The sequence below is a fragment of the Chiloscyllium plagiosum genome, chromosome 20, assembly GCF_004010195.1.
Source record: "Chiloscyllium plagiosum isolate BGI_BamShark_2017 chromosome 20, ASM401019v2, whole genome shotgun sequence".
Lineage (NCBI taxonomy): Eukaryota > Metazoa > Chordata > Chondrichthyes > Orectolobiformes > Hemiscylliidae > Chiloscyllium > Chiloscyllium plagiosum.
The window spans coordinates 48564631-48591862 of record NC_057729.1 but is presented as its reverse complement, the minus strand read 5'-3'; the positions used below and the strand labels follow the sequence as shown (position 1 = coordinate 48591862).

Genomic DNA, 27232 nt, shown 5'->3' with positions numbered 1-27232 from the left:
GTTTGATATTAACTCTTGTTAGTAAATAACCCACCTTTGTGCACCGTTTTGGGGAATGAATATTTGGTCCCACCTCAACTTCCCCCTTCAAGATGGCAGGCAGTGCACTAAATACTTCATAACCACTGTCCTGGATGTAGTAGGTAGGGGCGGGGGAGAAACGGGGAGTGTGGTTTGATGGCAACACAGTATCTCGGGTAAGGAGTGAGACAATTCTTGCAGCAATAGGCTCATATGCAGCCCAGGGAGGGATGAAAAATAAACCAACAATCCTGCCCCATTCTTATAATCCAGTCATCAAATCTCTTGTGTTGTTAAACTACCACCTAGAATGACAAGACAGCAGATGCATGGGAGTGCCACCATATATAATTCCCTCTTCAAACTCCACATCACTCTGACTTAAACAGCAACAGGAGTAGGAACACATCCAACTTACTGCACCATTTAATAGGATTATGGTTGATCAAACACTTCAATGCTTTTTACTCATAATATTCCCATCACCCTGCATACCACTCATGTCTGTCTCTCCCTCACTCCTTCAAACTCATGAGAATACAGGCTCAGTTTGCCCAATCTGTCTTCATTGGACAGACTTGCCATCCCAGGATGGAATCTGGTGAACCTCCATTGCACTCTCTCTGTGGCAGTAATGTCCTTCTTAAGATTAAAAGAAACTGCACACAGTGATCAAAGCGGAGTGCGATCAAGCATCTTGACAATTCGAGACAGTTAAAGCAAGATTTTACAACTTCTGTACTCAAATATTCTGCTATAAGGTCTGCCAATTTCATTAGCATTCCTAAAGGTTTGCTGTACCTGCTTGTTAGCCTTTAGTGACCTATTGACAAGGACACCTACCACGCAAAGGTCTACTTGTATATCTACAGGCAGTTCTGCTATTATGTGGGAATTACATTCCTGTGCCACCCTGCACTATGCAAATATCTTGCTATATAAATCACATTGTAAATGTTGGGATGCAGTCACACTATAGCCAACATACGTTTTGAAAGTTTGTGCTTTAGAAACAGTGTCCCTTATTTGTCAATTGCATTACAGTGACTTTGTTGTCGCAGAACAACCTGTACACTTTCTAACCTCTTGCTATTTAAAAAAAGTATTCTGCACATCTGTTCCTCATACTAAAGTGGATAACCTCACACTTTTATTTTTATTTTCTTTCCCCAGCACCCATGGTGTGTGTGTGCGCAGGTGTGAGACACAGTGAAAGACACAAAGTGCACGAATCTTTATTCAAATTCCACCACCAGGAAGATAGGAAAACACCCGGGTGGCCAGTGACAAACACTGCCCTTCACATCAAAGGGCAGTGCTGTGTGATCAAAACAGTGAAGGGGAGGGCAGGGACTAAATCCAATAGAGTTGGAGGGAGAAATGATGCACTCCACTCCCTGCGGCGCCCACCTCTCCCTGAACAACTCCAGGGTGTTGGTGGACACCGCGTGCTCCTTCTCCAAGGACACCCGGGCCCTAACGTAACCGCGGAAGAGGGGCAGGCAGTCGGCCCTAACCACCCCCTCCACGGCCCGCTGCCTGGACCTGTTGATGGCCAGTTTGGCCAGGCCCAGGAGCAGAACCTCACACTTTTATTATGTTGGTGGGGGGTGGGGGGAGGCTAGTGGTACTATTGCTCGACTATTAATCTAGAGACCCAAGTAATATTCTGAGGATGTGGATTCAAATCCAGTCAAGGCAGATGGTGGAATTGGGATTCAATAAAAATCTGAAATTAAGAATCAAATGATGATAATTGAAGTTTTATCAAGGGAAAACCCATCTTGTTCATTAACATCCTTCAGGAAAAGAAACTGCTATCCTTTCCTAGTTTGGCCAACATGTGACTCCAGACCTGCAGCATTTAGGGATTGGCAATAAATGCTGACCTAGGCAGTGAGGCCCACATCTCATGAATAAGTTGAAAAATATATATATTCTATCAGCCAGGTTCTTGCTCAGTCATTGTTTTACATGATCTTCACAACACACTATCCCACTTAACTTTGTGTAATCTGAATGTTTGGTAAAACATTTGATTTTCATATCCAAGTCATTAATATGTACAGTGAACAGTTGAGGCACAAGTACAGATCTTTGCAGTACCCCACTTGTCAGAGTCTGCTAACATGACAATTCCTAGTCTGTTTTATCTCTTAAATCAGTCCATAATTCATGACAATACATTATCCCAAGTGTTTTTAATTTTGCTAACCAATCTCCTGTCCAGGACCTTATCAAAAGCCTACTGAAAATCCAAGTGTACTACCGCTATCGATTCTCTTATCAGTTTTGTGATACCGTCCTCTACAAACTCCAACTTGGAACTATTCTGTCGTTCCTTCACTGTCACAGGGTCAAAGTTCTGGAAATCCCTTCCACAGCACTGTGGATGTCCTTCCATCCCAAGGATAGCAATGGTCAAGGAAGTGGTTCAGCAGCACTTTTTCTAGGAAAACTAAGAATTGGCAATAAAGCAAAGCCAACATTCCCTGAATGAACATGGAACATTACAGCGCAGTACAGGCCCTTCAGCCCTCGATGTTGCACCAACCTGTGAAATCAATCTAAAAGCACATCTAATCTACACAATTCCATCATCATCTATATGTTTATCCAATGACCATTTAAAAGCCCTTAATGATGGTGAGTCCATTACTGTTGCTGGCAGGGCATTCCACACCCCTACTACTCTGTGAAGAACCTACCTCTGACATCTGTCCTATATTTAATCACCCCTCAATTTAAAGCTATGTCCCCTCATGCTAGCCATCACCATCTGAGGAAAATGGCTCTCACTATCCACCCTATCTAACACACTAATTATCTTATGCCTCAATTAAATCACCTCTCAACCTTCTTCTCTCTAATGAAAACAGCCTCAAGTCCCTCAGCTTTTCCCCATAAGATCTTCCCTCCATACCAGGCAACATCCTAGTAAATCTCCTCTGAGTCCTTTCCAACACTTCCACATCCTTCCTATAATGCAGTGACCAGAACTGTACATAATATTCCAAGTGCAGCCGCACCAGAGTTTTGTACAGCTGCAACATGACGTCATGGCTCCGAAACTCAATCTCTCAACTAATAAAAGCTAACACCATATGTCATCTTGCCACCCAGGTTGATAGGGCTGTTAACTTTTAGGGATCTATGTACATGGACACAGATCTCTCTGCTCATCTACAAGAATCTTACCATTAACACAGCACTCTTTACTCCTGTTGTTCCTTTCAAAGTGAATCACCTCATACTTTTCCGTATTAAACTCCATTTGCCATCTCTCAGCCCAGCTCTGCAGCCTATGTCCCTCTAATCTGCAACATGCTTCTGCATTGTCCACAACTCCACTGACCTTAGTGTCATCCGCAAATTTACTAACCCATCCTTCTATACTCTCATCCGGGTCATTTATAAAAATCACAAATAGCAGTGGCCCCAAAACGGATCCTTGCAGTACACCACTAGTAACTGAACTCCAGGATGAACATTTCTCATCAACCTGTCTTCTTACAGTTAGCCAAATTTTCTGATCCAAACTGTTAAATCATCCTCAATCCCATGCCTCTGTATTTTCTGCAATAGCCTACCGTGGGGAACCTTATCAAATGCTTTACTGAAATCCATAGACACCACATCAACTGCTTTACCCTCATTCGCTGTTTAGTTACTTTCTTAAAAAACTCAATAAGATTTATGAGGCATGACCTACCCTTCACAAAACTGTTTTGACTATCCCTAATCATATTATTCCTTTCTAGATGATTATGAATTCTCTCTCTTATAATCCTTTCCAAAACTTTGCCCATGAGCAAAGTAAGGTTCACTGGTCTATAATTACCAGGGATGTCTCTACTCCCCTTCTTGAAGAAGGGGACAACATTTGCTACCCTCCAGTCTTCTGGCACTATTCCTATAGACAATGACAACATAAAGATAACTGCCAAAGGCTCTGCAATCTCCTCACTGGCTTCCCAGAGAACCTGAGGATAAATCCCATCCGGCGCAGGGACTTATCAATTTTCACACTTTCCAGAATTGCTAACACCACCTCCTTGTGAACCTCAATTGTATCTAGTCTAATAACCTGTATCTCAGTAATCTCCTTGAATACATTGTCTTTTTCTTGTGCAAATACTGATGAAAAATATTCATTTAACGTTTCCCCATCCGATTCCACGCACAACTTCCCACTACTGTCCTTGACCAGCCCTAAACTTACCGTAGTCATTCTTTTATTCCTGACATACCTATAGAAAGCTTTAGGGTTTTCCTTAATCCTACCTGCCAAAGACTTCTCATGTCCCCTCCTGGCTCTTCTTAGCTCTCACTTTAGGTCCTTCCTGGCTAACCTTTAGCTCTAAAGCACCCTAACTGAGCCTTCACATCTCATCTTTACATAAGCCTGCTTCTTCCTCTTGACAAGAGATTCAACTTCCTTAATAAACTACACTTCCTCCCTGCCTGACAGGTACACACTTATCAAGGACACACAGTAGCTATTCCTTGAACAAGCTCCACATTTCAATTGTGCTGATCCCCTGCAGTTTCTTTTCTCATCTTATGCATCCTAAATCTTGCCTAATTGCATCATAATTTATTTTCGCCCAACTGTAACTCTTGCCCTGTGGTATATACCTATCCCTTTCCATCGCTAAATTAAACATAACCGAATTGTGGTCACTATCACCAAAGTGCTCACGTACTTCCAAATCTAACACCTGGCCTAGTTCATTACCCAGTACCAAATCCAATGTGACCTCGCCTATTGTTGACCTATCGACATACTGTGTCAGGAAACCCATCTGACCCATCTCAAGTACTCATACAATACTGTTTCCAGTCAATATTTGGAAAGTTAAAGACCCCATAACAACTGTCCTGTTGTTTTTGTTTCTATCGAGAATCATCTTTGCAATCCTTTTCTCTACATCTCTGGAACTTTTGGGAGGCCTATAGAAATCTCCCAATAGGGTGACCTCTCCTTTCCTGTTTCTAACCTCAGCCCATACTATCTCACTGGATGAGTCCTCACCAAGTGTCCTTTTTGCTACCGTAATAGTGTCCTTGACTAACAATGCCACAACGAAGTCCCAGGTACCAACCTATGCTGCAAGTTCATCCACCTTATTCTGGATGCTCCTGGCTTGAAGTAAACACAGTTCAAACCACACTCCTGCCTGCTGGTACTCTCCTGCAACCTTGAAACCTTATTCATGAGCTCACTACTCTCAACCTCCTGTACACTGGAGCTACAAATCAGGTTCCATCCCTCTGCTGAATTAGTTTAAACCCTTCCAAAGAGCATTAGCAAGTTCACCACCCCCCCCCAAATATTGGTACCTCTCTGGTTCAGGTGTAGACCATCCCATTTGTCGAGGGACCACCTACCTCAGAATGACCCCCAATTATTCAGGTATCTGAATCCCTCCATGCACCATCTCTGTAGCCACATGTTCAACTGCTCTCTCCCTATTCCTCACCTCACGAACACCTGGCACAGGGTAACAAACCAGAGACAACAACGCTGTTTGATCTAGCTCTAAGAATGCCCCTAGCTCCCTGAATTTCTGCCTTACATCCCCATCGCTTTTCTTACCTATGTTCGTGGTGCCTATGTGGACCATGACTTGGGTCTTCTCCCACTCCCCCTTAAGGATCCCCAAAACACAATCCGAGACATCATAGACCCTGGCACCTGGGAGGCAACACACCAACTGTGAGTCTCTCTTGTTCCCACAGAATCTTCTATCTGTCCCCTTAACTATGGAGTCCCCAATGACTAATGCTCTACTCCTCGCCCACTTCCCATCTGAGCGACAGGGACAGACTCTGTGCCTGAGACCTGTACCCCATGTCTTACGCCGGTAAGTCATCCCCCCAACAGTATCCAAAATGGTCTACTTGTTATACAGGAATGGCCACAGGTGATCCCTGCACTGACTGCTTCTTACCCCTTCTAACAGTCACCCAAGTATCTTCATTTGTCGGAGTAGCTACCTCCCTGTAGCTTTTATTTATAACTATTTCTGCCTCCAGAATGATCCTGAGTTCATCCAGTTCCCTAACCCTGTCTTCAAGGAGCTGGAGTTGGTTGCACTTCGTGCAGGCGTTCTCAGCTGGGACACTAACGGTGTCCCTCACCTCAAACATGAATTGAAAAAGAGAACTGACCAGGGATTAATACAATCTGCAGTGTATTGGTTATTCCAGTATTGAAAATGTGTTGCTGGAAAAGCGCAGCAGGTCAGGCAGCATCCAAGGAGCAGAAGAATCGACGTTTCAGGCATGAGCCCTTCTTCAGGAATGAGGAAAGTGTGTCCAGCAGGCTAAGATAAAAGGTAGGGAGGAGGGACTTGGGGGAGGGGCATTGGAAATGCGATAGGTGGAAGGTGGTCAAGGTGAGGGTGATAGGCCGGAGTGGGGGTGGGGGCAGAGAGGTCAGGAAGAAGATTGCAAGTTAGGAAGGCGGTGCTGAGTTCGAGGGATTTGACTGAGACAAGGTGGGGGGAGGGGAAATGAGGAAACTGGAGAAATCTGAGTTCATCCCTTGTAGTTGAAGGGTTCCTAGGCGGAAGATGAGGTGTTCTTCCTCCAACCGTCATGTTGCTATGGTCTGGTGATGGAGGAGTCCAAGGACCTGCATGTCCTTGGTGGAGTGGGAGGGGGAGTTGAAGTGTTGAGCCACGGGGTGGTTGGGTTGGTTGGTCCGGGTGTCCCAGAGGTGTTCTCTGAAACGTTCCGCAAGTAGGTGGCCTGTCTCCCCCAATATAGAGGAGGTCACATCGGGTGCAGCGGATGCAATAAATGATGTGTGTGGAGGTGCAGGTGAATTTGTGGCGGATATGGAAGGATCCCTTGGGGCCTTGGAGGGAAGTAAGGGGGGAGGTGTGGGCGCAAGTTTTGCATTTCTTGCAGTTGCAGGGGAAGGCGCCACCTTATTCTGGTATTGCCCGATCTGCTGAGGAGGTTTCATCACACGTCCAAAATCCCACCTCCAACACTTTTACAATTGGCTTATTGTCCAGAAGTAGTGACCCTCAACAGCCAATTGGAGAGTGAATAGATTTTCTGAACCAATTGGATTCATATTAACTGAGTGTTTCACCCCACCTATCCTTATCACCAATTTACAGCGAATAAACTTGAGGGCGAGTTTGGGGTTGCATTGTAGGTATCTCTACTTCTAAGCCAGGGTTCAAGATCCACCTGCTCTAAAAGGTGTGTCTGAGCAGGTTATTTTTTTTTAAAAATCCCTACCTCTGGCCTACTTCACATCCTCCCAGCCATGGAGGAGTCATGACGTGCAGCTTTTAAAAAAAAACTTGTGATTGTGTACCTATTCAAAGGAAATAAATAATAAGTTTTATTTAAAGTCACTATGGGTTTTAACCAAAAGATAATTTTTAATCCCTGGCCAATGTTATTAACATCAGTTTTATAAACAAAAACTGAAACTGCAGGAAAAGCTCAGCAGATCTGAAAGCATGCTGAGCTTTACCAATAATTACTGCTTTTGTTTCTGACTTACAACATCCGCAGTCCTTTCGGTTTTTGTTCAGTGTTCCTATAAAGTAATACAAGATTAAAATACTGCTGTAAAATCTGAAATCAGAACAAAAATTAACGCAGCGTGCCAGCCAGTAACTGTGGAGAGAAGCAGAGGTAACCATAAAATAGAGGAGCAGAAATAGGCTATTCGGCCCATCCAATTTTCTCTGCCATTCTATGAGATCAAACTAATAATCCTCAAAAGTTACAACGATGCTGAAAGTTTGAAACCAAAACAGAAATTGGATAAATTAGCAGGCCTAGCGGTACCTGTGGAGGAACAAAAGAGCAGAGTTAATCTTTCCAGCCCAGTGCTCCTTCTTCAGAACTGATAATCTTCAAATCCACTTTCCCGCCTTTTCCCCATTACCTTGTTCCCACTCTTGATTAAAGAAAAATCTCTCAGCCTTGAATATACTTAATGAGTCAGCCTCAACAAACCCCTATATTAAAGAATTCCACTCCATAACCCTCAGAGAGAAAAAAAAATCCTCATTTCTATTTTAAATGAGCGCCCCTTTATTCTGAGATTATGCCCCTCTTGACCTGAACTCCAGGCTGGCGACTCCGCACTAAATATTGCAATTGGAGTTAAACTCTAAAAGGGCTGGAACTTGTCCACGTTTTTATGTCTCGGACTGGATCAGCTACGAAAGCATAAATTTAAAATAGACTGTCAGTCAGTGGGCGGAAAAATCCCAGCTGTTTTTGGATGAATTTAAACCAGCAGCCAATCGCGGTGGGGCTGTTGTCAGAATCCGTTAAAGAGTAAAAGGGAGAGTGCTGAACTAACAGTGGGTGGGAGGCGCAGCCGGGAAACTGGTTAGACGGCTCTCGCTGTAACCAATCGCTTCTCGTCGGCTGTGGGTTTGAATAGTCTGTCGGTGAGTTTCAATTGTGGAATGGAAGACAAGCAGCGAGCGAAGGAATGTGGCTGCTTTTGTTAAAGAAAAAGTATATTAGGACCCCTGCCTCTTCAAACCAGCAGAAGACCGCCGTTTCTGTGTGTGCAAACCAGCAGAAGACCCCCGTATCTGTGTGTGCAAACCAGAAGACCCACGTATCTGTGTGTGTACACCAGCAGAAGACTACCCTATAGCTGTGTGTGCAAATCAGCAGAAGACCCCCGTTTCTGTGTGTGTACACCAGCAGAAGACTACCCTATAGCTGTGTGTGCAAACCAGCAGAAGACCGCCGTTTCTGTGTGTGCAAACCAGCAGAAGACCGCCGTTTCTGTGTGCAAACCAGCAGAAGACTACCCTATAGCTGTGTGTGCAAACCAGCAGAAGACTTCCCGTATCTGTGTGTGCAAACCAGCAGAAGACTTCCCGTATCTGTGTGCAAACCAGCAGAAGACCCCCGTTTCTGTGTACACCAGCAGAAGACTACCCTATAGCTGTGTGTGCAAACCAGCAGAAGACTTCCCGTATCTGTGTGTGCAAACCAGCAGAAGACCCCCGTTTCTGTGTGTGTACACCAGCAGAAGACTACCCTATAGCTGTGTGTGCAAACCAGCAGAAGACTTCCCGTATCTGTGTGTGCAAACCAGCAGAAGAGTCCCTGTCTCCGGAGTGAAAGGGGACGCTGATAGCAGACTCTGGGTCTGAAGTCTCCAGCCTGAGGTGGACCGTGACCATGAATGATTCCCAATGCCTGGATGACCTGCCGATCGTTTCCAGGTGGTGCGGTGCCCCCAGGCAGGAGCTGGGACTACGGGAGTTTTACAGCGAGACCCAGCGCCTGGCTTTGGAAGAGCTGATCGCCGGCGGCGAGGGGGCTTACAGCGCCTTCCTGAAGAGGGAGAGAGCACAGGGCTTCCTGTCGGCCGATGAGATCGCCAGCATCCTGCAGTCCACCATCAGCCCCCCTGGGCTGGAGAGTCAGACACTGGAGCAGTCCTTCACTGGGTCCAATGACCTCTCCTCGGGGACCTACTTCCCCGATGCCTCAGACACTGAGGTGCCTGTTCTGGACATTGGGTGGCCAGACTATCCGAGCAACTGGTACCGGGGGGTGACCCAGGTGGAGGTCTATTTCCAGCCCAGCTATGGGGAGCTCATCTACAGCTGCAAGGAGGCGATAAGGAAGCTCATCAGAAAGGCAGAGAAGGTATTGGAATGGGGGCATATGATTAATCTGGTATATTCCCCAACCCCTTCCCCCTGTACAGAATTTGTTTCATTTTGGACCTTTCATTTCAATCTAGAATCTTTCGTACGTCGAAGCTTTAATCTACGTTATATACTGAAGATGGAAACTTTTTTTTAAAATATAGAGCTACATTTAAGAGACTTGATCTAGCCAGTGGAAGGAAAGGTTGACAGGAGACAGCCAGTGGTGTTGGTGGAATGCATAGAGTCACTTTCAGCACTTTACTTGGTCCACATTAGTCAGCAGGGCCTGGGTGTAAAAGCCACTATTTCAGGCACAGAATGAAGTTCAAGCTCTCCAGTGCTGGAATGATTATGATCTCTTGTTTTTGCCCACTCCAGCCAGGGTGTGATTCTGGACCAGGGAACAATCCCCCACCATTTTCTCAAAGGTTTAGGTAATGCACTTTGTAATCCTGAATTTTCATACTCTGGAGAAATAGGTTCAAATCCCACCATGGCAACTGGGGCAATTCAAATTGAATGTCTAAATCTGAGAATATGAAATAATGTCTAATATAACAGTGGCCATCCAGTGTTGTAAAAACCTTTCTTGCTCAGGAATGAATCTGCCATCTTTGCCTATTTTGGCCAACACGCATCATGGCTGGCTCTGAAATGGGTCAGCAAGCCCTTCGCTTCAAGGGGAATTTATGATCCGTAAATAATACAAACCTTCATAATGGGTCCTGCATCCCCTTCAAAGATTAAAGGGGAAAAAAAATTCCAAGACAATTAAAGCTAAATACCAGGAATAGCTCAGGCATAGTCTGAGAATTAGGGCCAGACAGTTCAGGAGAGATGGTAGAAAGCACTTCCACACACACTGTGTTAGAGGTTTGGAATTCTATTCCACAAATGGCAGTGGATGCTGGATGCATTGTTAACTTTAAATCTAAGATAAATATGTTTTTGGTAAGCAAAGGGATATGGGCTAAAGACATCATATGCAGTTTGGCCAGACATCAGCCATGATCTCATTGAATGCTGGAATGAGAATGGCCTACCCCTGTTCCTTTGTTCTGATGAGGGGTGGCACAGTGGCTCAGCAGTTAGCAATGGTGCCAGGGACCCGGGTTCAATTCCAGCCTTGGTTGACTGTCAGTGCGGAGTTTGCACGTTCTCTCCATGTCTGCGTGGCTTTCTGGGTGCTCCAGTTTCCTGCATATTCCAAAGATGTGCGGTTAGGTGGATTGGCATGCTAAATTGCCCCAGTATCCCCAGGGATGTACAGGCTAGGTGGATTAGCCGTGGGAAATACAGGGTTACAGGGATAGTGTCATAGAGATGCACAGCATGGAAACGGCCCCTTCGGTCCAACCCGTCCATGCCGACTAGATATCCCAACCCAATCTAGTCCCACCTGCCAGCACCCATCCATATCCCTTTAAACCCTTCCTATTCATATACCCATCCAAATGCCTTTTAAATGTTGCAATTGTACTAGCCCCCACCACTTCCTCTGGCAATCCCTTCCACACATGCACCACCCTCTGCGTGAAAATGTTGCCCCATAAGTCTCTCTTGTATCTTTCCCCCCTCATCCTAAACCTACACCCTCTAGTTATGGACTCCCCCACTTCAGGGAAAAGACCATGCCTATTAACCTATCCATGCCCCTCCATGATTTTATAAACCTCTATAAGGTCACCCCTCAGTCTCCAACGCTCCAGGGAAAACAGCCCTAGCCTATTCAACCTCTCCCTATAGCTCAACTCCTCCAATCCTGACAGCATCCTTGTAAATGTTTTCTGAACCCTTTCAAGTTTCACAACATCTTTCCGATAGGAAGGAGACCAGAACTGCACACAATATTCCAAAAGTGGCCTAACCAATGTCCTGTACAGCTGCAACATGACCTCTCAACATCTGCACTCATTGGATCAGTGTTTACTGTGGAAAAGGACATAGATGTAGAATGTAGGGAACTAGATGGTGGCATCTTGAGAAATGTCCATATTACAGAGGAGGAAGTGCTGGATGCCTTGAAATGCATAAAAGTGGCTAAATGCCCAGGACCTGATCATGTGTACCCTCAAACTCTGTGGGAAACAAGGAAAGTAATTGCTGGGCCTCTTGCTGAGATATTTGTATCATCGATAGTCACAGGTGAGGTGCTAGAAGACTGGAAGTTGGCTAACCTGGTGCCGCTGTTTAAGAAGGGTAGTAAGCACAAGCCAGGGAACTATAGGCCAGTGAGCCTGAGGTCAGTGGTGGGCAAGTTATTGGAGGGAATCCTGAGGGACAGGATGTACACGTATTTGGAAAGGCAAGGACTGATTGGGGATAGTCAACATGGCTTTGTGCGTGGGAAATCATGTCTCTCAAATTTGATTGTTACTTCCTCAAAAAACTGAGGATTGATGAGGGCAGAGCAGGAGATGTGATCTATATGGACTTCAGTAAGATGTTCGACAAGCTTCCCCATGAGAGACTGGTTAGCAAGGTTAGATCTCATGAAATACAGGGAGAACTAGCCATTTGGATACAGAACCTGCTCAAAGGTAGAAGACAGGGTGGTGGTGGAGGGTTGTTCAGACTGGAGGCCTGTGACCAGTGGAGTGCCACAAGGATCGGTGCTGAGTCCATTACTTTTTGTCATTTTATATAAATGATTTAGATGTGAGCTTAAACTTAGTTAGTAAGTTTGCAGATGACATAAAAATTGGAGATGTAGTGGACAATGAAGAAAGTTACCTCTGATTACAACGGGATCAGATGAGCCAGTCGGTTGAGTAGTGGCAAATGGTGTTTAATTTAGATAAATGCAAGGTGCTTCGTTTTGGGAAAACCAATCTGAGCAGGAGTTATCCACTTAATGGTAAGGTCCCATGGTGTGTTGCTGAACAGAGAGATCTTGGAGTGCAGCTTCATAGCTCCTTGAAAGTAGAGTCGTAGGTAGATAAGCTAGTGAAGAAGGTGTTTGGTATGCTTTCCTTTATTGGTCAGAGTATTGGGATAGAGGTGTGTCTGGTGGGATGCTCTTTTGAAGGGTTGCTGTGGACTCATGGGCCGAATGGCCTGTTTCCAGTTTGTAGGGATTCTACTTTTTTAAAAAAGTTTTACACTGAATAGCATTCCAAGAGGTGCAGAATTAATCCTGAAATTTCAGAAGAGAAATATTTGGAAAATATGTGTATTGTTAATAGTGAATGTGAGGAATTTTAATTGATGGAGCTAGAGCTGTTGTGGTTGGTAAATTCGTATATTGGTTTTATAATGAGACAAGTAACCTACTCATACCAATCTGTTCTGTCAGTTTTGTGACAAATTTGTGCTAACGTAGCTCCGATACTGTGATACCCTTGTCCTGCGAATGAATAATATTTTTAAAAAACTATCATCTGGGCATTTGGACATGGTAAGATTGCAGTTAAAACATGTTAAGTCAATGAAAGGCTGATTTGCTATTCTCTGTCCTGATTAATAGATGACCCTCTTATGGCGCAATGGTAATGTTCCGTCCCCTGGACTAGGAGGCCAGCTTCTAGTCCCACGCTCCAAAAGTGTGCAATAATATCTCTGAACAGGTTGATTAGAAAAATAGGTTAATTGCCCAACAGATCCTGCTGTGCACAATAAGGTCAGAACTTCTTTAGTATAAATTTTGCAGGTGATGCAGAAGCTATTGTTCATTTAGTCATCTAACACCTGTAGTGGAAGCAGATATGGCTCCTGTTTCTTATTCAGTGTCTGCTTTGGTTGTTTTTCTAAACAGTGAGTTCTTATGAACCAAGCTGATGTCAGATATTTAAATGTTATTTGCATGATTTTAAAACTGTGAAGTTAGTTATTCTGTGCCTCAGGCAAAATGTGTGGAGACAGAGATTTTCTGCAAAAAAAAAGTGCAAAATACTAAAGATGCTGGAAATCAAAAGCAAAAACAGAAAATGCTGGAAGCAGATGATGACACGTTACATAGTGCCTTTTAGAGCAAATAAGCAAGTTACCTATTGGTAGCCCCCTCACCTCTGAGTCAAAGAGCTGAGAGTTCAAACCCAGGCCCAGAAACATGAGCACAAAGTCTATGGTGATATGCTCCGGGCAATACCAAGGGAGGACTGGATATGCAGGAAGTGCCTTCTAACACAGCTGCCCCTTTGAGTGGACAAGGTCCCAAGGCATATTCTAAGAATAGCTAGATGAGTCTTCCCTAATATCCTGGTCAATATCTGTGCCTCAAACAAAACCAGAGATATACAACATGGAAACAGACTCTTTGGTCCGACTCCTCCATGCTGACCCGATATCCTAAATTAATCGAATTACATTTCGCCCATATCCCTCTTAAACTTTTCGTATTCATATACCCATCCAAATGACTGTTAAGTGTTGTAATTGTACCAGATTCACCACTTCCCCGGCAGCTCATTCCATATATGCACCAATCTCTGGGTGAAAAAGTTGCCCCATAGGTCCCTTTTAAATCTTTCCCTTTTAAAAGTTATGTCACTTTTGGAATACTGTGTTAAATTCTGGTCTTCCAACTATAGGAAAAATGTCGTCAAATCTGAACGGGTTCAGAAAAGATTTACGAGGATGTTGCAAGTGTTGGAGAGTTTGAGCTATAGTGGAATAGGCTGGGGCTGTATTCCCTGGAGCAGAGTCTGAGGGGGTGATCTTATAGAGGTTTATAAAATCTTGATGTATGGATAGGATGAATAGTCAAGGTCTTTTCCCCAGGCTAGGGGAGTCTAAAACTACAGGGCATACATGTCAGGTGAAGGGGAAAGAGTTTTCCATGATGCAGGATACTCTTAACTATGAAAGTAGGTAATTAGCTTGTTTGACTGAGTCAAATGTCTTGTCTTTAAAATTCTCATATTTGTTTTCAAATCACTGCATGGATTTACCCCCCTCTTTGTCTCTGTCACCTCTTACAGCCCCACAACCCTCCAAGATGTTTGTGCTCTTTTAGCCTTTTGTACATTCCCAATTAACCTCCAATGCTTAGGCTCCAAGCTCAGGCATCCCTCTCCACACATGTCTGCCTCTGTATCTTGCTTTCTTCCTTTTAAGATGCCCCTATAAAACCTACCCATTCAGTCAAGCTTTTGATCATCTGACCTGATATCTTTTTGTGGCTCATGTCATAATTCTGTTTTATAAAGACTCTTGGGATGTCTCCCTATATTGAAGACACTTCTTTTTATATAAATTTTAAAGAACTTTTGGACATCCTGAAGTCATGAAAGGAATGTGGAAATGGCATTACATTCATTCTTTAGCATGAACAGAATCCTGTATGATGCCATAAAACAATCTTGATTCAAACTGCTCTAGAAGGTAAATTGACCCACTAAAGTGAATGGAAGGAGTGGAAATGCTAGCTGACTTGATGGCAGTAACAGGACAAAAAGCACATTGCCCTTAAGTTCCAATTACTGGAATCTGCTATTGTTGCCATGGAGATAGCAAGGTTGATCGTAATAAATAAGGAACATAGTGTTTGGGTGTGTGTGGTACAGAGGTGATTCTGTCTGTGGGAATACATAATAGTGCAGTGATTCACTCTTGTGTAATAGATGCGCTAACGTATAAAGAGCAAAGCTTATAAGGTTTCCGTCATGTGAGCCTTCAAGATTGGATTTCTGCTCTCTCCAAACCCACTGTAAAATATCAATGTACACATTGATCAGCTGCCTTAGAGAAATGGTGTACAATAACCTCAGGCTGGAATATCAAATTATTAACTTCCTTGGCTCTCTCCTGTACCTACACCATTAACAGTAGGGACAAGAGTTGGTTGTTCGGCGCATTGAACCTGATCCAACATTCAATAGGATCATGGCTGATTCCACGTTCCTCACACCCATTTTCTTACCCTCGCCTCATAACCCTTGATTCTCCAATGGCACATGTGACAATAAACTAATTCAATTCAATTCAATGAAGTAGATAAAGCACATGCTGCCATCTGTTTCCATTGCTAGTTTCTCCTGGAACAAGCTGTCACCAGTGTTACAGCTGGAGTTGAATCACTCCAGATCAAGTAAACTGTCAAGAAGACATTTTTCCCCTGCCTCTTGCCATCCGCCATTGGCAGACCATTAGGATTAATATTGGCCACGTTATTCATGCACTTTCTTTCGCCACCAAATCCTAGTGTGGAACTTGAATCTAGAGCTGCTAGCTCACAGCCAGTGCCACAAGAGCTCCCCATGTGGTTCTTTTAGGAAGGTGTTTTCCCACTAGTTCATTGGATATAAGAATTACTGGCAAATTGCCTTTGAGAAGGGGATGGCGAACAATGGTTTGGAATACTGCAGTGAGTCATTCAACTCCTCATCCCTTTGACGTATCACCACCATTTACAAGGCATAAAGTAGAATGAAATATTATCTCTTGCTTCAATGAATTTGTTTCCAACAACATTCAAGAAGCTCAAACATTGGGATAAAGCAACCTGTTTGGCAACACATCTAACACCTTCAACATTCACTCCTTCTATCACTGATGGTCAATAGCAGCATGTGTACCATCTTCACTGCAGCAACTCAGAGGCTCCTTCCAAATGTGTGATTTCTGCCACCTGAAACAAAGTCCTTCCATGGGTGGGATGCAGCAATACCACCATCTGCAAGTTCCACTCCAAGCCATTCACTGTCCAGACCTAGAACTGTATCACTGTTTTAAAATCTTGTTTTTGAAAGCTTGGGACTTTTTTTTTTAGAAACCCCTGCCAACACTGTGTAGCTGGAACTACACCTTGAGGAGTGCAGCAGTTCACAAAAGATGAAAAACCACACTGTTCTTAGGAGTAGCTGGAGCTGGGTAATTAAACGCTGGCCCAGTCAACAATGCCCTCATCCAATAATTGATGTCTTTTAAACTATAAAGTACTGCAGTCTGTGATGTTGAGGACTAAATACCAGGATTTTGATCCAATAAGAATTATGTGTAACTTGGAAGGGAACTTGGTACGGTCTGATGCTCATTTACACTTATTGTACTTCACGATGGTGGAGGTTGTGGATTAGGAAATTGCTGCAGAAGAAGCTTTGAATTGCTGTAGCGCATCTTGGAGATTAATTCGCTGCTGGTGGTGGACAGAATGAATTCAAAGTGTAGTGCATTCAAATCAACTTTTCATTATGCAAGGCATTACTGCATTCACAATAGAACTCCACTGGCAGAAGTGGGAAGCAAAGGCTGATGGGTGAAAAAGAACAAATCCGTGTACTTACTCGATGGTATGAAGTTAAATACACTGGATGTCCAAAGAGACTTATGGGTTCAACTGCATGGATCTTTTAAAATACCACAAAATAGGTGCAGAAAATAATCAAGGCTTCTAATGAAACACCAGCTTTTATATCAGAGGACTATAGTATAAAGATGCAGAAGTTATGCTGCAGTTATACAAAATCCTGGTGAGACCCCACATGGAGTACTGTGAACTGATTTGGGTACTACACCTTGGGAGGGATATTTAGGCCTTGGAGTAAAATATGTTTACAAGATCGATAACTTAACCCCCAAAGTCCAGGAGTTATGAGGAGGCCTGTCTTCTTTAGAATTTACAAGTTTAAAAGGTGACCTGATTGAAGCCTTCAGGATATTAACGGAAAAAGATAGTTTATCATTATCTATTCTCTCTCTTCCTGTGGGGATTCAGGAACTAGGGGACATAATCTAGCAATTAAGGCCAGACCATTCGGAAGAGATGATATAAACCACTTCTATACTCAAGCATGGTAGAGGTTTGGAGCGCTCTTCTACAAATATTAGTGGATGCTGGATCAGTTGTTAATTTTTAAATAAACAAAGGCATTAAGGGATATGGGCCAAAGGCCACAGGGATATGGAGTTGAGCCACAGATCAGCCATGAGACGTTGCTGAACAATGGAGCCCCTTTATGAAGGTGCTTTGTAAGTGCAAGCCCAACTATCCTTTGTATGAATGAACTGTTTATATTTTGGCTTGAGCTGGTACTCATCCATTCATAGAGTCATAGAATTCACTCTAAATAAATTCCCAACCTAGAATGAATGACCTCCTCCTCTACTCTGACCTGTTGATTACAGGCCAGGTAAGTGATGACCTCCACCCTCTGTACATCAGTTAGCTATGTGCTGGCTTGGGTTTAGCACTTCCGCACCAAGGCCTAAGTTAGCTCAATATGAGTTAAGCCATCACCTTCTAATGGCCCACACAGTGAATAAGGTCTGAGTTTTCTCTTATCTTATGAAGGCTGAATGAGTTATGGCCTCTTTCTTAAAATATTATTTAAAAGATTGCACTCTTCAGACAACTGGGGTCAAACAAATAAGAGATGATCAGAGTTTCGCTATCTGATCACTGTCTTTTTTTTTTCCCCTCCTTTGCAATAGTTTTTATTACACTTGCATAGTTTACAACCACATCTGTGTCCTGAGGGTGGCAAGTCATGTTGTAAGTCCAGGGAAGAAGAATGCACTGCTTCATTCAGACCTTTTGAGTCTTTCTGGGGAGTGTGCTGGCTGGCAGAAAATATATCTTGTATTTTATCAGCTAACGTTTAGCAGTGGTTCAAATTCTGAAACCTTTACTTGAATGAGGTAGCCTGTAGTATCCATGATAAATTATACAGGAGAGAAGACTTCAGTAGTGATGTGCTGTGATGGTTCTTGCAGTAAATGCTACTGAAATCACCTTTCCTGCAGTCCCAGTTGCTACTCTCCCTATAAGATAATGTGATGCACTTCTGGGCAATGTCAAACCTATTCTAGAGGAGTTAGGACTGTGGTTGGAATGGGCTTGGCTATTTCTGATTGCAAAAGTACATCTCCTTTATCTGTCTTCCACCCTCCCAAGCTAAACTCCGTACAAAAATTTGAAATATTAAATTCTAATATTGTCTTCCTCTTCTTTGGTCCTTTAGGTTATTGCCCTGGTAATGGACACCTTCACCGATATCGACATTCTCAAGGACCTCCATGAGGCTTGCCGGAGGAGACGTGTCCCCGTTTACATCCTGCTCGATCAATCCGGCCTCCCACTCTTTCAGAAAATGTGTCGGGATGCTGGTGTCCAGGTGGAGGAGGAGAGGGTAAGTCTCTGTTTAAATGGAGATGGTATAGGATGCCACCTTTGTCAGAAAACATAGCCACTGTGCATCGAGAGCATGTGCAGGACTTCAAAAGGTTCAGGGCAAAGAGGAAAAGATGGGGAGATTTTTGAGAATCGTGGTTTTGTGCACCAAAGAATTATTATACTGTACATTTTCTACCGAAGCCCAGAGATGGAGAGGAACTAGACCAGAAACTGAACTGGACCAGTCACGTAAATAGCATGGCTAGTACAGCTGGCCAAAGGCTAGAAATTCCGAGGTAACTAACACATCTCCTGATTCCCTGAAGCCTGTTCATCATCTTCATGGCCCAAATCAGTGTGTGTGATGGAAAGTTTCCCACTTTCCTTGATATATCCAAGATTCTTTAATGCTTCAGAATAAAGCAGCCTGCTTGAACAGCATTGCAGCAACATGCCAAGGGTTCACTGATACGACATTCCAATTCCAGGGCAAAGGCAGTGGGTGTATGGAAACACCGTCATCAGCATGGGCCCCTCCCAGCCACACACCATCTTGACTTAGCTATGTAAGAAATAGGAACAGAATGGGGCCATTTGGACCCTCCAGCCTGCTGTGCCATTCAATAGGATCCTCTATCCCTCTTCCTTCACTGACATTTAGATCAAAGTCCTGGAACTCCCTCCCTAATGGCACTCTGTAAGCACAACATGGACTGCAATAGTTTTAGACATCAACTCACCACCACCACAAGATAGCTTGGGAATGGGCAATAAATGTTAGTTTTGTCCACACAGTTCACATCCCATAAATAAATTTCCAAAAATATGTGGTCCTATGATAATTCCTCATGAATTGGCAAAGGATTGACTTTTCACTGTGGTCATTATGACAAGTACGAATTGGAGACTGTAAAGCTTTTGTTGTTTGTCTATTATGGTATTTTTTTAGATTACATTACAGATTACATTAGATTACATTACAGTGTGGAAACAGGCCCTTCGGCCCAACAAGTCCACACTGACCCGCCGAAGCGAAACCCACCCATACCCCTACATTTATCCCTTATCTAACACTACGGGCAATTTAGTATGGCCAATTCACCTGGCCCGGCACATCTTTGGACTGTGAGAGGAAACCGGAGCACCCGGAGGAAACCCACGCAGACACTGGGAGAACATGCAAACTCCACACAGTCAGTCGCCTGAGGCGGGAATTGAACCCGGGTCTCTAGCGCTGAGGCAGCAGTGCTAACCACTGTGCCACCGTGCCGCCCACAAAGCAGCTCTTTTCTTTTCTAACCACTGCTATTTTACAGTCTGTCTAACTGATTTGATTGTTTTCCATTTGCATCCATACAAATCCTGCTTTCAGTTGCCTCCAATTGCTTGCTGCTTTGAAAAATTAACTTATTCTTTTCACGTCCTCTCCTGACATTATTTAAGATTGTGGCGTGTTGGAAGAATGAGCACAAAACCTGATTCTCCCACAGACCAATGCAATACCAATGTGCTGTGCCTTCTGCTCTGAAGAAGAGTCACAGAACTCGAAACATTAACACTGCTTTCTCCCTACAGGTGCTGCCAGACCTGCTGAGTTTCGCCAGCAAATTCCTTTTTGTTTTGTTACTGTGTCTCTGTCTTCAATTTCAGCCGTCCGCAGAGAAATCAAACTTGCTTAAAACTTTAGATTTTTTTATTTAATTAAAACAGAAACCACCAAAAATACTCAGTGACTTAGGGGATGGTAGCCATGATGTGGAGGTGCTGGTGTTGGACTGGGGTGGACAAAGTTTAAAAATCACACAACACCAGGTTATAGTCCAACAGCTTTATTTGCAAGGTCTAGCTTTCGGAGTGCTGCTTCTTCATCTAAGCTTGTACTTCCAAATAAGCCTCTTTCAACTATAACCTGTTGATGTGTGATTTTTTTTTTTTAAATAAAGGGGATGAGAAGGTTCACATTTTCAAATAAATGACTTGCTGCCAGAATTGGGGAAAAATTAGTGATGTCATAGGTTTTAAGCAAATGGGAGGGATGGGAATAGATTTGCAAAAAAGCAAAAGGAAAGGTCTGTGATAGATGGGAAGAGATTTAAATAGCAAAAAAAGGTTGTGGTGCAATCGAAGGCAGTGGTAATGGGACAAGTAAAGAAACAAAAGTTGGCCGGAGGTGGTGTGAATGGCAGAATGGAGAAGAGCTACTGTCTTGAAACAAAAACAAGAGAGGAGAAAAAGATAAACGTGAAACATGTGAAAAAAGGATGGGGAGGGAAAGATGGGACAGCGGTTGCAATATGAAATTGTTGATCAGGAGGCCAAGGAGAGAGTGGGAACCAGTTATGGGATTGAACCTTGGAGTCGAGTTTATGGAATGCATAAAGATGATCTACAAAGTGAACTCCCTACAATGGAGGAGATGGTATTGTGAGCAGCAAGTACAGTATACTGAACTGAGAGAAATACAAGTTATTGTCAGAGAAAATGGGGCGATGCCAGTGGCTCAGTGGTTAAAACTACTGCCTCACAGTGCCAGGGACCCAGCTTTGATTCCAGCCTGTGTGGAGTTTCCACAGTCTCCCCGTGTCTGTGTGGTTTCCTCCGGGTGCTCCGGTTTCCTCCATAGTCCAAAGATGTACAGGTCAGGTGAATTGGCCATCGTGTTCAGGGATGTGTAGGCTAGGTACATTAGTCAGGGGTAAATATAGAATAATGAGGTAGGGGAATGTGTCTGGGTGGGATACTGTTCGGAGGGTTGGTGTGAGCCTGTTGCCAAAAGGCCTGCTTCCATACTGTAGAGATTCTATGAATTTGTAGGGGTTGCATACCCAGGGCGAATTCCACCAACTGGGCCCTTGTCTTGAGATCAATCATACTGTACAGTTGCATCTTGTCCCAGCTCCCAAAGCTCTCTCGCTTTTCCTTCTATTCTGTTAATGACTCATAAAGCTCCTTCAACAGCAAAAACAAAGCAATGGAGAAACCCAGCAGGTCTGGCACCATCAAAAAGCAGAGTTAACATTTCGAGTCCAATGACTCTTCTTCAAAACTGGATCGTAAAACTCCTTTGTGGTAATGATGCCTTGCAACTTCCGCACTGAACCAAAAACAAAACACAAGATGCCACCCTCACCTATTCAAGGTGACTCCTCCCCTTGATTTCCAGTTTTTACCAATGCTGAGAGCCCCAGCTTGGGGCCTGAGGTTGTCACCCTGATTTTTCCTTACCCTACCCTAGGGGCTGTTCTAGTCATTGCTTCCTGTAGAAGGATTGTTTTAGGGCTTGGAAGGTGAAAGGCCAAGTGAAGTTGGAAGCGGGGGAGGTGGTGAGGAAGGTGACTTGTGGAATGTTCCAGATATAGCAGATGGAATAATACCTTCAGGTTTCAGAAAGAGGAGGGGAAGGGAAGACACCTTTTTGGTGATGTCATGCTGGAGGTGGAAAATAGCGACCCATTGTGTAGATAGTCTTGTGGGATTCAAAGCTGCATCCTAACTGGAGTCTGGGAGGAGGGTGAGGGCTGAGAGTTGAAGTGTGGGAATCGGGACAGATCCATTTAATATCCTTTCAACTATGATAAGGGCAAGTCCTCAGCTAAGGAAAGAAGGAATATTCAAAATGTTAGTCATGTGTTATTATAGATGTGCAGCAAAATCTGAGATGTTATTTGATTATGTTTAGGAGGAGAAACAGACTATCTTACCATTCCCAAATTCAGGCATCAAGGTCTAACGATAGTGGCCTGTTGTTCTCTGGCTCATGTCCAGCATGGCTCTGTACACAGTCTCTTAACCAATGCGATGGGGATATATCACAAAACTGTCTCTGTGGTTTGCTCATTTTGGCCTGGTATCAAATGCATTTGTTTCCTTTCCTTGCAGAAGATGAGAGTCCGCACAATAACGGGATGCACTTATTGCACAAGAACAGGAGCTAAGGTTATCGGCAGAGTTCATGAAAAATTCATGTTAATTGATTGTGATAAAGTAGCCACAGGCTCTTACAGGTGAAAATTAAATGTTATTTTTATTTTATTCTCTGTATAGTTTGCAGTCAGTCAAATAGCTAGTTCTGTTCTACTTTAGTTCCTTTTTATATTATTGTCTGATTAGCCTCCCAAAGCTGTTTAATGGGTGAGGGTGATGAAAGAAAGATTCTAGGAATGCTCTTTGTCTGGAAGTGAGTGTGAGTGATAGATATTCTACACCCATATCTGCTGCTCGCTCTCTTTAGGTTTACTTCTCTAATGCAAGATTTTTTTTTACTCATTCATAAAATATTATGTATAACTAAGTTGGTCATCTGACTGCAACATTGAATGCCACAACTGACTTTCTGTTTCTTGAAATGGGAAGCAGGAAGTCGGGTTTGGATGTCTTCAGTGTGTATGATTCAATGTTAGTTAAGAGTAACCACTTGGAAGGGTCACCCAACAGCCAGTGGTATGAGCCTCAAAGAGTCACCTGCTCCTGGGCTAGATTTGGGACAGAGGAGCTGGAATTGCTTTGGAAGTTGTTGCTTAGTTTAAGGTTATTCTGCAACCAGTCCTTGGAACAATCATTGTAACTTGTATAATCAGTGTTTGTCTTTTTCTGACCTTGCTGTTGTTTTCCTTCTGCAGTTTTACTTGGACTGATGGGAAGCTGAATCGCAGTAATTTGACTGTGCTCTCAGGACAGTTGTCTGAGTTTTACGATGAGGAGTTCCGAATCCTGTATGCCCAGTCACAGCCAATACCAACCCAGTCAGCAGATTTCAGAAATTGTGCCATCTATGAAGAGATTGCAGCAAAGAGGTTGGTGTCTAGACAGCCCACTGCCAGCAATGCCGTCAACAGACAAATAGTGCCATGTTCTCCATTAAAGTGTAAACACAAAGTTGTGGACCAAACAGCTGAGAAAAAGCCATGCTCACAAACATCTGTTGGCTCAGCAGATAGCCATGTGTCAGAAACATCTACTCTCAGTGACAAAGCCCCTCATAGAACCAAGGATGTGAAGAGTGTTTCTATACAGACTGACCTGGAGGTACAGCCAGGGACTGTCATGCACAACACTTCCACACAAACCTGTATTGTGCTGAAGGATGTGGAAACCCAAACTGCACTCCTGTCAAAATCGAGCTCCACTCAGACCTACACTTGTACCAGAATTGGTGCACAGGCTGAAACTTTCACTGCTCCTGCTCCATTGTCCGTCACTGAGCAGTCAGATACAGATGGATGTCCAGCCATTGGAAAGTCAACTGACACTCCCGATCAGCCTCCTCCTTCCCCAACAGAGTCCAGTGATGGTTCAAGTCGTTCTTCATCTTCCGCAACCTCTGAAGGTCAGCAGTGTCATAATTCTGCCAGCTATCATCACGCAGGTCTCCACAGCACCAACTCCACACTGAGGAACTGCTTCCAGAAACTCACCAAAGAACGCCAGTTCCATTACATCACCATTCGCTCCAAACTGGACAGCATGGTTGCCATTCTCTCGAGGAGTCGACACTTGAACAAGTTCCATAGCCACGAGCTGGACCAGTATAATGTGAGAGGTAGCAGAGAGTTAATGAGCAGGAATAGAGTTTTGGGATTCAGGGAGGTATCTGCATTGGCTTCGTTGGCACTGCGTAACTAAACATTATTTCAATTCGCATCTGATTTATTTTTCACCATGTTGTGTGTGGATTATTTAGTGATTGATCAAACTTTGGTAGTCTTTAGCCAAGTTTTAACATCAGTAACCAGGATTTCTTTTTTAAAAAAGGATTTGTGATTCTATAGAATGTTCAGTTATCAAGTCAAACTATGATTTTTGTTCTTACTAGCATTGCCTTGTATGAAAGAGGATGACTATTTCCACAGGTGACACTTTGAGCCCTCTAAAATAAAAGTTGTCAATATTTTTTGAATAAACTACCTTTTGTCACTGTACTTCAGGTGTTGCTCAGTGGGTAGCAGTATAACCTCTGAGTCCTGATTCAAGTCTCACTTAAGTCCTGAGTACAAAGTTTAGGATGATACTTTAATTCAATACTAAGGGAGCATTGATTTAGTAACCTGCTAGTTAATGGATGAGTTATTAAAATGAAGTCCTGTCTGCCCTCTTGGGTGGATGCAGAAGTTGTTGTACAATGAGTTAAAAGCATCGAGGTCATGAAGATGTATAAATGCAAGCCTTTCTTTCCTTCTGAATCTACAGTACCTTGTTAGTATTTTGATTTTCACAAATTATGGGTGTGATAAACGAGGACTGAAAAGTGACAATGTTAAAATATGAACAGAGAAGCAATCCTAAGCGCCAGTGATGGTAGATGCAGCAAGCTGAAAAGAAATTGGATTCATTCTGAGTTGGTTGTAAATTCAAATTTTGTATTTAAGGTGGTTCATTCTTAAAAAATTAAAAAAATACCTGTAAAGCTTAATATAAAACATGCATGTGAAAATATTCAATGCGTTCTCTCATTTGCAATTGAAGATGACAGTTTTGATATTTAACTCTTCTCTTGTAGCTTGATGTACTGAAGTGGACCATATTGGTTGACTTTCCAATTTTTAAAGGAGAGGAATTTTCTTTAGTCACCACAACTGCATTTAGTTCCTAAATTCAGAAACGTATGTACGTACGTAATTCCTCCAGTAGGAACCAGACGGTGCTTCATAGATTATGTACAATAAAATGACATGTTCATATCTCTCCATGTAGAATTTAGTGAAGGGAACTGGCCATTTGGTCCAACTGGCGTATGCTAGTGTGTGGCTCGTGAGTCTCCTTACACATTACTTCTGAACCTATTACGATATCCAGCAAATGTAGCACCTAGTTTTCCCTTGAATGACCTGTGCTATTTGCTTCAGCCAGTCTATGAAGTAGGTTCCACATTTTCATCACTGAATAAAGAAGTTTTTTTTATTGGATTTGTTGTTGACCATCTCATTTATAACCCTTTGCTTTCAACAATCCCACTAATGGAAATGCCTTTACCCTAACTTGCCCAATGTTTCTAATCAAATGCTCTTAACATTTTTTCACTTATTGTGAATTTTATGTGCAAGTCATGGGAAAATTTGGTTTTGGACACTTATTTCCAGTATCTGGTTGGGTAAAGGCTGAAATCCTAGTTAACATCAGGAACAAAACTGGATATGGCTTTTAGAAAGCAATGGAAGAATTGCTATCCCATTTTCAAATTCCTGTTTGGATATTATATAACCTGCTAGACTGCCCCAGTCACACAATACAATCCTAACTTCTGCACTGTGAGAGAGATGTTTTATTTTGTCTCATGTCAACAATTCTGTAATTTCTTCTAAGTTGAAATAACAGTTCATGTGAATATATAGAAGATCATTTTGTACATAGCCACGGGAAATGCCTTGAAGTGCCTTAACTTTTCATTAGCAGGTCCTTACTAATGAACTCTGAAAGAATGCTGGTGTCAAATTAGCTGCATGAGCTAGAAATTCCTGTCAAATTGTTCTGGCTCAGCATCTACTAGTGATGGACTCAATCTTTTTTAAAAACATATTCTCAGTAACATTAAAAATGTAGCAATATTGATCAATGGGAACATAATGTTCAGAGATTTTGAAGCACGATTTGTAATGCCTTACATTTAAAGTAGCCCCGAATCGGTGCATAATTCAAGCTGTCAAAGTAACCACAACAGATTGTTGCCCAATTGCCATGTAATCTACTCCTAGCAATATCATTTAAGGGGTTTGCTTATAAATAGTATAAAACTGAGAGTGCCCATAGTACCTTCCCTAATGTTTTAAACTTGTATGTCAATTTCTCACACATTTAAATTGGATTGATGATGTAAACTTTATATCCATTTAATTTGGTGGCTGGGATATCTGATGGTATTTGTATGTTTGTTTATTGACTATTAGCTTTCTGTATTGTCTTTTTAAATGTATATCCTTATGCTGTAAAATTAAAGAATTGGTCTAAGTTCACTGCCACTCTGGGCTCCCAGACTGAATCTGTCCCTTGGCTTTTCAAATGATTGAATGAAATCCTTCATTTTGAGGATTGTTGCTATGGGAAAATTATAGAAATGGTGTTAATATTTGATCTACAGAGATTTGCAGCATCTATCTGCAGGTTGCAAGACTGGCTATTGTGGAATGCAATAAAAGATTTTTTAAAAAAATACTGATGACATTTTTAATTCTGAAGTGTGTTTAAATGGTGTACAGTACATCTTGTTTTTAATTAGTAACTCTGAAGCTGAGAATTATTTCTCATGATTTCAGAATTCTGAAGCCAAAGAATATGCCACATAGCAATTGCTATGTTTTTTTATTTCCATTTATATTAATGTACTTGAAAGTGGTGGATCAAGTAACCATAGAAATTGCCATACAGGCATGTTGTTAATAAAAAAAAAACTTTACAGAAAAAGTATCACTTGTAGTTTTTAATTCCTTTCTGTGATGTGAAATGCACTGAGTTAAGAATGAGAAACTGTTTTCATCACTAGAAAGCATGGAGTTTGTTGTGA

At 42.8% G+C, this 27232-nt stretch overlaps 1 protein-coding gene across 1 annotated transcript; it reads left to right on the top strand.

Moving 5' to 3' along the window:
- Nucleotides 1–9203: 9203 nt before the first annotated feature.
- On the top strand, nt 9204–27017 carry LOC122560244 (protein FAM83D-B-like). The gene is made up of 4 exons (XM_043710728.1): nt 9204–9681; nt 18587–18754; nt 22618–22742; nt 23358–27017. The coding sequence occupies exons 1-4, from the start codon at nt 9208–9210 to the stop codon at nt 24358–24360; spliced, it is 1770 nt and encodes a 589-aa protein (XP_043566663.1). The 5' UTR covers nt 9204–9207; the 3' UTR covers nt 24361–27017.
- Nucleotides 27018–27232: the final 215 nt, after the last annotated feature.

Excerpts from the sequence above, each read along its gene's own strand:
- LOC122560244 (XM_043710728.1), top strand. The coding sequence starts at position 9,208 with ATGAATGATTCCCAATGCCTGGATGACCTGCCGATCGTTTCCAGGTGG. Across the intron at positions 9,682-18,586 it reads TCATCAGAAAGGCAGAGAAG|GTTATTGCCCTGGTAATGGA; the intron begins GTATTGGAATGG and ends TTGGTCCTTTAG. Across the intron at positions 22,743-23,357 it reads GTAGCCACAGGCTCTTACAG|TTTTACTTGGACTGATGGGA; the intron begins GTGAAAATTAAA and ends TTCCTTCTGCAG.